Source organism: Pseudophryne corroboree, chromosome 1 (genome assembly GCF_028390025.1).
Source record: "Pseudophryne corroboree isolate aPseCor3 chromosome 1, aPseCor3.hap2, whole genome shotgun sequence".
Taxonomy (NCBI): Eukaryota; Metazoa; Chordata; class Amphibia; order Anura; family Myobatrachidae; genus Pseudophryne; species Pseudophryne corroboree.
The window spans coordinates 636,097,658-636,110,006 of NC_086444.1; the positions used below are offsets into that span (position 1 = coordinate 636,097,658).

At 48.8% G+C, this 12,349-nt stretch overlaps 1 protein-coding gene across 2 annotated transcripts in view; it reads right to left on the reverse strand.

Annotated features, from left to right (window-relative positions):
• The window catches only part of GTPBP3 (GTP binding protein 3, mitochondrial), a 394,097-nt gene extending 382,069 nt beyond the window's left edge, over positions 1-12,028 (reverse strand). The window contains exons 1-2 of one of the 2 annotated variants that reach the window (XM_063914578.1): positions 11,621-12,028; positions 10,922-11,054 (exon numbers count right to left, since the gene is read on the reverse strand). In XM_063914578.1, coding sequence (XP_063770648.1) covers positions 10,922-11,001 — 80 coding nt within the window. In that variant the 5' untranslated portion in view covers positions 11,002-11,054; positions 11,621-12,028. Of the gene's footprint in view, positions 1-10,921; positions 11,055-11,397; positions 11,533-11,620 lie in introns of those variants that run through there. The other variant, XM_063914577.1, reaches the window with a different exon arrangement.
• Positions 12,029-12,349: the final 321 nt, after the last annotated feature.

The window sequence follows — 12,349 nt, forward strand, 5'->3', positions numbered from 1 at the left end:
GTGGACCAGTCTATACCTCATGGTACTAAATTGGACCCCTGCATCTTCTAGGATGTAAGAGAAACAGTCTTTGGCTGTGTGTGTCCAGCAGTTTCCCCAGGTGCACCATGCTCCGAGCAGGGACCAGCGAGGACTTCTTCCAGTTGACGAGCCACCCGTGGACTTGTAGGAAGCGTACCGTCAGTTGCAGATGACCGAGGAGGACATCTTGGGAGTTTGCCAGGATCAGCAAGTCATCCAGATACGGCAGGATCCCGATTCCCTAATGACGGAGATGAGCCATCATCACGGCCATAACCTTGGTGAAGATCCGAGGGGCCGTGGCCAGTCCAAACGGCAGAGCCTGGAACGGATAGTGAAGGTCGCCAATAGCAAACCGCAGATATTGCTGATGCGATATGGCAATGGGTATATGCAGATAAGCATCTTGTATATCCAGGGATACCATATAATCTCCGGGTTCCATGGCCAGTACAATCGAGCGCAGCGTTTCCATACGGAACTTGGACACTCTCACAAATTTGTTCAGTGATTTGAGGTTGAGTATAGGCCGGAAAGACCCATTGGGTTTCAGGACCAGAAATAGGGTTGAGTAGTATCCCCCGCCTCTCTGGGACAGGGGTACAGAAACTACCACTCCTGTATCCAGGAGGGAACGCACAACCAAGTGTAGAGCTTGCAACGGGTCCGAAGGAATATCAGTCGTGCAGAACTGACGAGGGGGACGTCTCTTGAAAGAGACTGTGTACCCATGAGAGATGACTTCTCGCACCCATGCGTCTGAAGTGGTCTTTAACTAGACCTGAGTGAACTGCAGAAGTCGGCATTCCACCCTGGGATCCCCCAGGGGGAAGCCCGCCCCGTCATGCAGCAGGCTTGTCTTGTTTGGAAGCAGGCTGCCGGGCAGCCCAGGATTGTTTTGGGAACACGAGCTTGTCTCGGGTATGCCTGACCTTTTGCTGAATTTTCCCACTTGTTACACAACTCAGCAGGGAGAGGATAACGAGCTACCATCTTTTTAGACAGGGAGAATTTCATTCCTGGAGAAGACCAGGGTTCCTGACAGATGTCTACTAAATGGTCAGAATGCGGTAAGACCACTTTAGCTACCGTCTGACGTTTAAACTTATCAGGTTTCTTAGACACAGTAGTGGAATCTACATCATCATTGATTTGTAGAATCAGCTTAATAGCCTCCACTAGATCAGGGACATCAACCTGAGTTGTAGGGTCCTCGTCAGAAGCAACTGTATCAGTGTCTGACGGATCAGTATACTCCCCATCCTCATCAGAAGCATCATCTGAGATATTAGTGGATTGTGAGGAGGAAGCGGCCCACTTAGATGACCCCTTGACCCCAAGGGACATGAGGTATGCTTTTGTCTAACCAAGGATTGATTCAATTGTTGTATCTGGGTAGACAGAGTATCCGCTCAGGGCGGTTTTACCACAGGTACAATATGTGGCTGCAATAGCACATGAGTTCCCATAGGGGGTGTAAGGCGTGTCACAAGCGTAGTAAGCATAGTTGAGAACGCCGCCCAAGGTGGCTCCTGATTGGCTACAGGAGCAGCGGGCTGACTGGGAGATGTATGGCACATATTACACAGACCATCGTTCAAACTTCCCCCTCAGGCAAATCCTTGGCGCATGCACTGCATGATGCAGGAGCTTCCGCGGAATTCCCGCCCTTTGCGGTAGACATTATAGTGAATATAACCGTAGAGCGTAAGAGTACGATACAGCCAGACAAATACTATACCTGCAAAAAAATCCCCTATTTATGTGACGGTATATACAGTACAAAAACAGAGAATTATTGCGGTATGAGGCGATTCAAATACACAGTAGAATACACTTAACTGTAAATACTGCTCAGCACTATATAATAGACCCTGACGCACCTATTCCTTTAGGGTACATAATACAGTGATAGCTATAGCTGGGATACACTGAAAGTGAAATCCACACAGCAGATACACACACACACACACACACACACAATCACAGTAATAATGTGGAACACAGTGTACCCCGCTGCAGAAAATTGCTTAATCTGTATGCACCTTAATGATCTATCACAGTGTATGGCCACAGGATATCTGCTTTTTTCCCCTGGGGAGGAGACATTTCCCCATTCCTCCCCAGTGAAGGAACAGGGGAAATGTCTGTTGGTCAGCCGCAACAGTGCATACACTGTCCAACGCGGCTGACTTGACACTTCAAAATACTGCATGGGTCGGATATGCAAGAAGATCCGGCATGTTCAACCGATCAATATTTCTGCTGGGGGGTACACTGGGCTCCACAAGGATAGACATTGGGGTGTAGAGTAGGATCTTGATCCGAGGCACCAACAGGCTCAAAGCTTTGACTGTTCCCAGAATGCACAGCGCCGCCTCCTCCATAACCCCGCCTCCCTGCACAGGAGCTCAGTTTTGTAGTTGGTGCTGCAGTAAGCAGGCACATAACAGAGGGGCTGCTCCAGGCAGCCCTAAGAAGAGCTTTTTTTGAAGAAAAAAGTGAAGACTACAAGGGAAGCAGCGGTGGTAAATGTCAGAAGACATTCACTGCTGCAGCTCCAGCTCTCCCCAGCGGCGCTGTACACTACCGATCCCTGGTTGCCGGGTAACTACAGCAGGAGGCTCCGGTTTTCTTCACAGTCAGGCACACACGACGGGGGATCTCCGGGAAAGCGTGGCCGCGCTTCGGGAGGTGGTAAGTGGGTCCCGCTTGCGGGACCCGGTCTTTATCGCGATCTGGCGCGATCAGTGGGAGGCGGGCCGCGCGCGCTGGCGGTGGACACTGTGGCAGTACAGGCGATCCCACTAGATCACCAGGGCATGGGTGCAGGTCAGGTTTTCTCTCTAAACCATTTTCAGTAGCCCACAGTACCCGGTGGTTTTTGCCAGCAGGGGGATAAGGCTTAGACCTGAAGCCCCTCCCCCAGCCCCAGGGCGCCATTTCCAGCAAATGTTCACGCCCTGGAGCTGCATATCTGTCTCTCCCTCACTCCCTGGCAGTGTCTGGGCGCCATTATCTCTCAGCTTCACTGTTCCTGGGACTGCTGGGGCAAATCCTCCTGTGTAAAGCCGCCTGGTTGTCAGTGTTGTGACTTTACATGACACTTAAGTATTCTACCTGCCTTTTTAGACAGTGCTAGTTAAGAAAGTGCATTTAGTCAGGGTTTTCTAGTAAAATTACCTTGTGATATACATCCAGTTCTTACTGTGCAGTGTTATATCTATTGACTACATAGATATATATATATATATATACATACACTAGTCCAGTGCAGTATTATTGTTAGTAATAACCTCTGCATTGTACAAACTGTGACTATCTGTGTGTGCATTAGCTAGCTGAGTGGTGTCCATTTTGTGTCTTTCACTCAACTTGCTATCCCTATATTCTATAACCTGAGGGGGCTTGGTGCGTCAGGTTTTATATTGATATAGGATTTTCACAAAGATATACTTTAATACGTATTTTTCTCTGTGGTTTAGTCACCATATATCTCCTTTATCTCTGCTTGTGCTGACTACACTGCACAGAGGTTTGTGTTAAGAGGTATTGTGCTGCTGATAATTGTACTGTGTTACCTGATACTGCAAGTTATATCATGTCTGCTTCTGAGGGTAATGGTTCTGGGGCTGAACACACTGCCGGTGTTGCTGAAGCCACAGATCCCTATGAGGAGACTAATAGCAGCTGTGGGCTCTGGTTTTGGGGGCTCCTTGCCCTCCAGTGGGACTGTGGCAATGGGGGTACATAATGACCCACCATGGGCCGCTTTTTCCACGCTTCTACATACGCTAGTTAATAAACTAACACCCCCTATGGGACCCCCTATGCCGGTACAGCCGTATGTGGTCCCTGCAGCTAACCCGCCATGGGCGGACGATTTATCTGCTCAATTGAGGAAGTTGAACCAGTCCCTGACTACTAAAAAGTCTGACCATCGCTCGGCTAAGCCCAAGGGGTCCTCTAAGCGAGCTCTTGTCTCCTCACAATCCACTGCTGTCACTGACACCTCGTCGGATGAAGACGGCACTTACACTGACCCCACAGGTTCTGACTCAGATACGGCTGATGGGGAGGGTAGTTCACATGTGGATGTTCCTGATCTTTTGGAGGCTATTAAGTTGATTCTGCAGATTACGGATGATTCCGAGCCATCCGTCCCTCCTAAGAAACCAGATAGGTTCAAGTGTCAGAAGGTGGTTAAACAAGTCTTACCTCACTCTGACCACCTAGTGGATATACGTCAGGAACCCTGGGAAAACCTGGGTACGAAGTTTGTGCCTCAAAAGAAGATGCTGGCTCGCTATCCCCTCGCACTAGAGCTGTCTAAGAATTGGGAAACGCCTCCTCCAGCAGACTCACATGTGACTAGGATGGTGGTTTCCTCAGCTCTACCTGTCACTACCGTCACGTCTCTAAAAGAGCCTACAGATAAACGTGTGGAGGGTTGTCTGAAAGCGATTTACACCCTCACAGGTGCTGCACAAAGGCCGCAACATGGGCTGCAGAGGCTACTGAAGCATGGGCCTTGGAGTTAGAAGCTGAAATCTCTTCTGACCATGCTAGACAATGCTTGTCATATATTGCCACAGCTTCTCACTATATTAAAGAGGCGGCTTCTGATGCCGGTGTCCTAGCAGCCAAGGCCTCTACTACATCAGTCCTGGCTCGCCGGATATTGTGGCTGAGATCCTGGTCTGTGGATCTGGACTCAAGAAAAACCCTGGAGGTACTCCCTTTCAAGGGAGATATTCTGTTTGGGAAGGACTTAAATAAGATAGTGGCTGACTTGGCTACTGCCAAAACTGCCGTACTTCCAAACCTGGTAAGCCAAAGCCCAAAAGAGCTTGGGCGGCCCGTCAGCCAGCTTCCAAGGCCGATAAGCCTGCCGCATGACGGGGCGGGCCTCCCCCTGGGGGATCCCAGGGTGGGGGGCCAGCTTCTAGGGTATACCCAGTAATGGTTGAAGACCACTTCAGATGCCTGGGTACGGGAAGTCGTCACTCGAGGTTACGCCATAGCCTTCAAAAACCGTCCCCCTTGTCGATTTTGCCAGACAGACGTCCCGTTGGGCCAAACAAAGGCAAACACTCTACTTTCGGTGGTACAGACCCTCCTGGATACAGGAGTCGTAGTACAGGTGCCTCTTGCGCAGAGAGGCCGGGGGTACTATTCTCCGCTGTTTCTAGTCCCGAAACCGAATGGGTCCTCCCGGCCCATTCTCAACCTCAAGGCATTGAACAGGTTTGTGAAGGTTTCCAAGTTCCGTATGGAAACCATTTCGCTCTATAGTTCTTGCCTTGGAACCTGGGGACTACATGGTCTCCCTGGATATACAGGATGCTTACCTGCATATTCTTATAGCAGCGTCACATCAGCAATACCTGAGGTTTGCGATTGGCAACTGCCATTACAAGTTTCGGGCGTTACCTTTTGGTTTAACAACGGCTCCGCGAGTCTTCACGAAGGTCATGGTGGTGATGACGGTGGTACTCCGCCGTCAAGGGGTCAGGATACTGCTGTATCTGGACGATTTGTTAATCCTGGCAAATTCCCCAGAACTTCTCCTACATCATCTGGATATGACGGTCCGGTTTCTACAAGCCCACGGGTGGCTCATCAACTGGAAGAAATCCTCCCTGGTCCCTGCTCAGAGCATGGTGCATCTGGGAGCGCTATTGGACACTCACAACCAGAGGTTGTTCTTGTCTCAGGAGAAAGTCCTGAAGCTTCAGGACAGGATTCGTTGCTTCCTTTCTCGTCCGCAAGTGTCGATACATTCGGCGATGCAGGTGCTGGGCCTCATGGTGTCAGCATTCGACATGGTGGAGTATGCTCAATTCCATTCTCGCCCCCTCCAGAGGCTGATTCTAGCCAAGTGGGACGGCCTGCCTCACTGGATCAGGTCTCAAATGATCTCATTGACTCCGGAGGTCCGTCTGTCGCTGCTCTGGTGGCTCCGGGACCAACAATTGTGCAGGGGCCGTCCCTTCTGGATATCCAACTGGGTCCTGTTGACGACAGATGCCAGTCTAAGAGGATGGGGCGCGGTGCTGGAGCAACACTCCCTTCAGGGTCGGTGGACCAAGGAGGAGTCCCTCCTCTCAATCAACATTCTGGAACTGCGGGCGGTCTTCAATGCATTGAACACATATAAAACAGGAATAGAGTCAATAGCTTCTTTTGGCGCATGGGAAAAAGCCTCCAAGATAAGGAGCTAATTGTACTTTCCTAATTACAGTAATGTAATGTTGTTGTTCGTCGTACCCCCACTCACGCTGATAAGGAGTGGGTTACACACATCAAGATATCTTTTATTCTCCCATATCACACTCAAGGTATAAAGGTAATCCTGGATATCGTACCCCAACTCACATAGCAATGAATATCAGGACTCCTATCAAGGTTTCTTTATATCGTTCTTCTCAGAATGGTTCATGGAAGTGTATCCTCAATGTGTAATAGCCTCATAAACATGAAATCAAAAGAGATATCCAATGTGTAGTAAATTCTATTAGCTTATATTACATATATGATTCGTAATAAGTCACTCCCGTGCCTAAATTGCACCCTTGCTCATTCCACCGAATAAGGTATCCTTATGGTTCCAAGTGCAATATCGACATGTGTGCCCTTCACCGAAGTGTATATAAGGTGTGCGTACCCCTCACTCACAGAATGAATATGGGGAAGACTCATATAACGGTATCTTTATGTGAAGAAATGTGTCTAGCAGGCGTACCCCAACTCACACATGGGTATGGAAGCTGAATCTCATCAAGGTATCTTTATCCAGTCCTTTCTCCCAACTGGAGGCGAATCACAAAAACCTCTATAGAACTTTGGAGGGGGGAGCACCTGACCTCCAAACTCCAAAATCAAAGAGGGGGTATTCAAAGAGAATCTTTTCTTTCTCCACAATCAAGCAAGTCCCAAAGGTGAAAACGAAATGTTCCACAAAATTTTATTTAAAACGAGCCAATAAAACAATTCATCTAAAAAGCATGCAAAAAATGGTTCAAAAGTAATTCCGTTAGAAGGATGGCTACTCACACAATGATCAGTCGACGCGTTTCGGTCTCTTGGACTTTTTTCAAGACAAGTCTGCTAGACACATTTCTTCACATAAAGATACCGTTATATGAGTCTTCTCCATATTCATTCTGTGAGTGAGGGGTACGCACACCTTATATACACTTCGGCGAATCATATATGTAATATAAGCTAATAGAATTTACTACACATTGGATATCTCTTTTGATTTCATGTTTATGAGGCTATTACACATTGAGGATACACTTCCATGAACCATTCTGAGAAGAACGATATAAAGAAACCTTGATAGGAGTCCTGATATTCATTGCTATGTGAGTTGGGGTACGATATCCAGGATTACCTTTATACCTTGAGTGTGATATGGGAGAATAAAAGATACCTTGATGTGTGTAACCCACTCCTTATTAGCGTGAGTGGGGGTACGACAAACAATAACATTACATTACTGTAATTAGGAAAGTACAATTAGCTCCTTATCTTGGAGGCTTTTTCCCATGCGCCAAAAGAAGCTATTGACTCTATTCCTGTTTTATATGTGTACAATTTATTTTGGATTAAGGGGTGATATCCAGTTGAGTCAATAATTTCCATTAGGCAGCATTTCCCTTGCGCCAATTGATAGTGCACAGAAACTTTTTCCTTTTTGAATTATATGGTCTAAAATGCATTGAACCTAGCCCAGCATTTCATTCAGAACCGTCCTGTTCAAGTGCAGTCGGACAACGCCACCAGAGTGGCTTACATAAATCATCAAGGCGGCACTCAAAGCCGTTTGGCAATGAAGGAAGTCTCACGGATTCTACATTGGGTGGAACGCTATCTACCGGCCATATCGGCAATATTTATTCCGGGAGTCCTGAATTGGGAAGCGGACTTTCTCAGTCGTCAGGACGTACATGCCGGCGAGTGGGGCCTCCATCCAGAAGTGTTTCAACTCCTAGTGGAAAAGTGGGGCCTTCCAGACGTGGATCTGATGGCGTCTCGACACAATCATAAGGTTCCGGTCTTCGGAGCAAGGACAAGGGATCCTCAAGCAGCATTCATGGATGGGCTGGTGGTGCCGTGGAGGTTTTGGCTGCCGTACGTGTTCCCTCCGGTGTCACTCCTGCCCAGGGTAATTTGGAAGTTCAAGCAAGAAAAAGGAATTCTGCTTCTCATAGCTCCAGCGTGGCCCAGACGGCACTGGTTCTCAGACCTGCAAGGCCTATCGTCAGAGCGTCCAATTCTACTTCCACAACGCCCAGACCTCCTCGTTCAGGGACCCTGTGTCTACCAGGACCTAGCCCGGCTGTCTTTGACGGCGTGGCTCTTGAAGCTTCCGTCTTAAGGCTAAAGCGTTTTCTGAGGCGGTCATTCAAACTATGTTGCGAGCCCGGAAACCAGCTTCGGCTCGGATTTACTATAGGGTCTGGCATTCTTACTTTGCTTGGTGCGCATCTAACGATTATGACGCTTCCAAGTCTAGTATAGCCAAGTAGTTGGCTTTTCTTCAGCAGGGCCTGGACTTACGCCTGCGTCTGGCCTCCCTCAAGGTTCAAATATCTGTCTTGTCGGGTGGGTTTCAGAGAAAAATTGCGACCTTACCTGATGTGCATACTTTTAATCAGGGTGTGTTGCGTATCCAACCTCCATATGTCCCGCCTGTGGGACTTGTTGGTGGTATTGGAGGCATTTCAAGAGTCTCCGTTTGAACCTCTTGGTTCAGCTGATCTTAAGTGGCTTTCCCTTAAGGTGGTGTTTCTGCTGGCTATTGCTTCAGCTAGAAGAATGTCGGATTCGGGTGCCTTCTCCTGTAGTTCCCCATATCTGATATTTCACCGTGACCGGGCGGTTCTTAGGACTTGTCCCGGATATTTACCTAAGGTGGTTTCCTCATTCCACCTTAATCAGGAGATTGTGGTTCCGGCACTTGTTTCTCCTGATCTGTCTCCAAAAGAGAGGTCTTTGAATGTGGTACGGGGTCTCCGTGTCTATGTGAAGAGAACTGCTTCTATTAGGAAATCTGATTCTCTCTTTGTACTGTTTGGATTTCACAAACGTGGCTGGCCTGCTCACAAGCAGACTTTGGCCAGATGGATTAGAATGGTGATTGCACATGCTTATGTGAAGACTGGTCTTTCAGCTCCTGCTCACATTACGGCCCATTCTACTCGGTCTGTTGGACCTTCTTGTGCGGCCCGCCGTGGTGCGACCCTTGAACAATTGTGCAAGGCAGCTACGTGGTCTTCAGTGAACGAGTTCATAAGGTTCTATGACTTCGATACTGCCGCTTCCCAGGATGCTTCCTCTGGACGCCGGGTTCTTGTGCCCGCTACAGTGCGTCCCCTCCCATAAGGAACTGCTTTAAGACATCCCTAATTTCTATCCTTGTGGAGCCCAGTGTACCCCGCAGCAGAAAACGAGATTTATGGTAAGAGCTTACCTTTGTTAAATCTCTTTCTCCGAGGTACACTGGGCTCCACAAGGCGCCCACCCTGAAGCACTTAGCTTCTTTGGGTTGGTATGGCATTAGCCGCTGACACTTATCTTGTCGTGAGAGTGTGGTGTATGTGGCTACTAACCGTTGTCATCTCTTTTCCTGCTACTGCATTGGGCTGGTTAACTAAAAACTGAGCTCCTGTGCAGGGAGGCGGGGTTATAGAGGAGGTGGCGCTGTGCATTCTGGGAACAGTCAAAGCTTTGAGCCTGTTGGTGCCTCGGATCAAGATCCTACTCTACACCCCAATGTCTATCATTGTGGAGCCAGTGTACCTCTCAGAAAGAGATTTAACAAAGGTAAGTTCTTACCATAAATCTCGTTTTTCAGATTGGTTGCACAAATATACTGTACAATTATCTGGGTGATCTGCTGATATTGGACCTTATTCAGATATACACGCACATGCTGGGGGCCACTCAGATCTCCTCACATGCTGGGGGCCACTCAGCACAGGGCAAGGCAATCTAGCATGTGTGAGGCTGCCAACCGATGTGTCCGGCTTCGAAACTAAAGGTCCGTACACACTGGTTGATATATATCGGCCGTTCTCTTGAACGGCCGATATATCGCGGGACCGTCGGCCAATGTGTACGGCCGATACGTCTGTGAACTCCGTCGTTCACAGACGTATCGCGTCGGCCGCGCAGCACAGCCGACGGCCAATATATCTACCGATATATTGGTGCGTTGCTGTGTGTGTAACCGTACACATGCTGCGGTGGCCGGCGGTGATTGACAGCTGAACTAGGCGGGCGTGTGTACACGCCCGCCCAGTTCATGACGTCAGTCTCCGACGGATCGGGCAGTGTGTATGCTCAACACACTGCCCGATCCGTTCATAGATATATCTGCAGATCAATTGATCTGCAGATATATCTATTAGTGTGTACCCACCTTAAGGTGGACTCCTGGCAGTGCAACCTGGCCACACTGTCAGACGGCCTGCTGACATTTTTTCCAGAGAGGCTGAGTGTGACGTCACGCAGCCGTCCCAAAAACTGTCCCGTCCGCCCCCGTTAGGAATGCCCCCCACCAACAGCCGCCGCTGTCAATCACACTGCATCTGCATCCTATCTGGATGCGGCCACAATGTGTAAGGTCCCCCACAATGGCTGGTTTGTGTGCGCAGACCACCTGGATGCGGCAGCTGTGTGCGAACATGTGGCTGAGTCCAGGTCTGAATAAATCCCAATGTGTCCAGATAATTGTATAGCGTTTGCCCAGGCCCAGCATTAGTAATGGCTATTTAGCAGAGGGGAGCATGGCCTAGGGCAGCAGGGGTGGCTGCTCCAGGTACTTACACTTATGCAGCTGTTTAAAAATTGAGAATTTTATCATACAGTGAAAAAATAAATTACTTACTCTTTTCTCTGCATAGGTCTGCAATGCATCCATATTGACCTTGAAGGGAATGACTTCAAACACTGCCTCATAAGCCACATGTCTGTATACACTGGCCACTTATATTAGCCCATTACTGATCACCAATATTAATCTGAAAACAAAGCAAAAGAATTAGCATTATAAACCCCAAAGGATATACTTGTAAAAACGAAGCCTAGTATTAATAATAACGGAATTATGGGATGCTATGATCACTTGCTTGTTACCAGCTCTCCTTCGTTGTAAGGGAAAGGGTTCTTTCATTGAATGTGTGAACTAGCTAGCTCAGTGCTGTAGTCACTCACTTATATTTATTTACACCCTGCTCAATAAGAAATTATTTCATTGCCTTTGTATACGGCGCCCAGAACGCGCTACTCACATACAGTACACACAGTTATTTCTCATGTCAGACATTGGACCACTAAAGAGAGGCACCACTACCTTACACTTACTAGCAGCAGCGCCACTGTCACTGCACACATCTCACGTGTAATGTCATTTTACTGGCAGCCAGCAACGGGAAGGGAAGCCCGTACATACACAGTCGCGTCACATGCCAACCACCACCGATGCGCCAGTGTGCCGCCAACCAGGCGCCGATAGGTGGAACCTCGCACGCTCGCCCCATTCTGAGCAGCCGTGTCCTGTGATTGGTTAGTAAGAAGCGCTGCTTACTTTTTCTGGCCAATCCGATGACTGCGATTTTTTTATTTTGTTATATCCCTCCCCGTGTTGGAGTAGGCGTCACCGTTGCCGTGTACTGTAAGTAGCTGGTGACCGGGCGGGCGTTGAGTTCCTCAGTGTGCAGCTACAGTGAGTATGAGCGCCATAAAGTTAGGATGTACGACAAGTGCTGTCAGAATGTTCTTGTGCCAAAGCCGGGACTCTGCGCCGCCGCTGTACGCCACCGGCAGTACTACAGACTGTGCGCTACCGCGCTGTAGTGTAGCGGGAGTCGGGAGAGGCATTTCCTCCGTCGGCTCGAACAACGCTACCAGTGCCTAACTACTGGGAACATTCTTGCGACTAAGCAAGTGCAACAAGAACGGCGCTACTCATCCGGCGCTCACAGCGCCGCCGATCTTTCTGGTCAGGCAACCGTCACACTTATTACATGCAACATTAAGGTGGGGTATCTTATTAGCTATACTTTACCGCTGCTAATAGGCCCCCCCCTCATGCTCCATAATTGGGAGCAAGAAAGGGGTAAATATGCGCGCGCGGCAAAAAGGGGCGTGGTTTCGTTGGCATGGGCGTGGTTTCGCATAAAGGGGCGTGGCATTGCAGGGAAAGACTACCTTATACCCCAGTTTTGCAACCTGCACGCCCATACGTTGGCCACCACAGGAAAGAAAAATAATCCTGATTCATGCCCCTTACATTATTTGTCATTTTTCCTCCTTA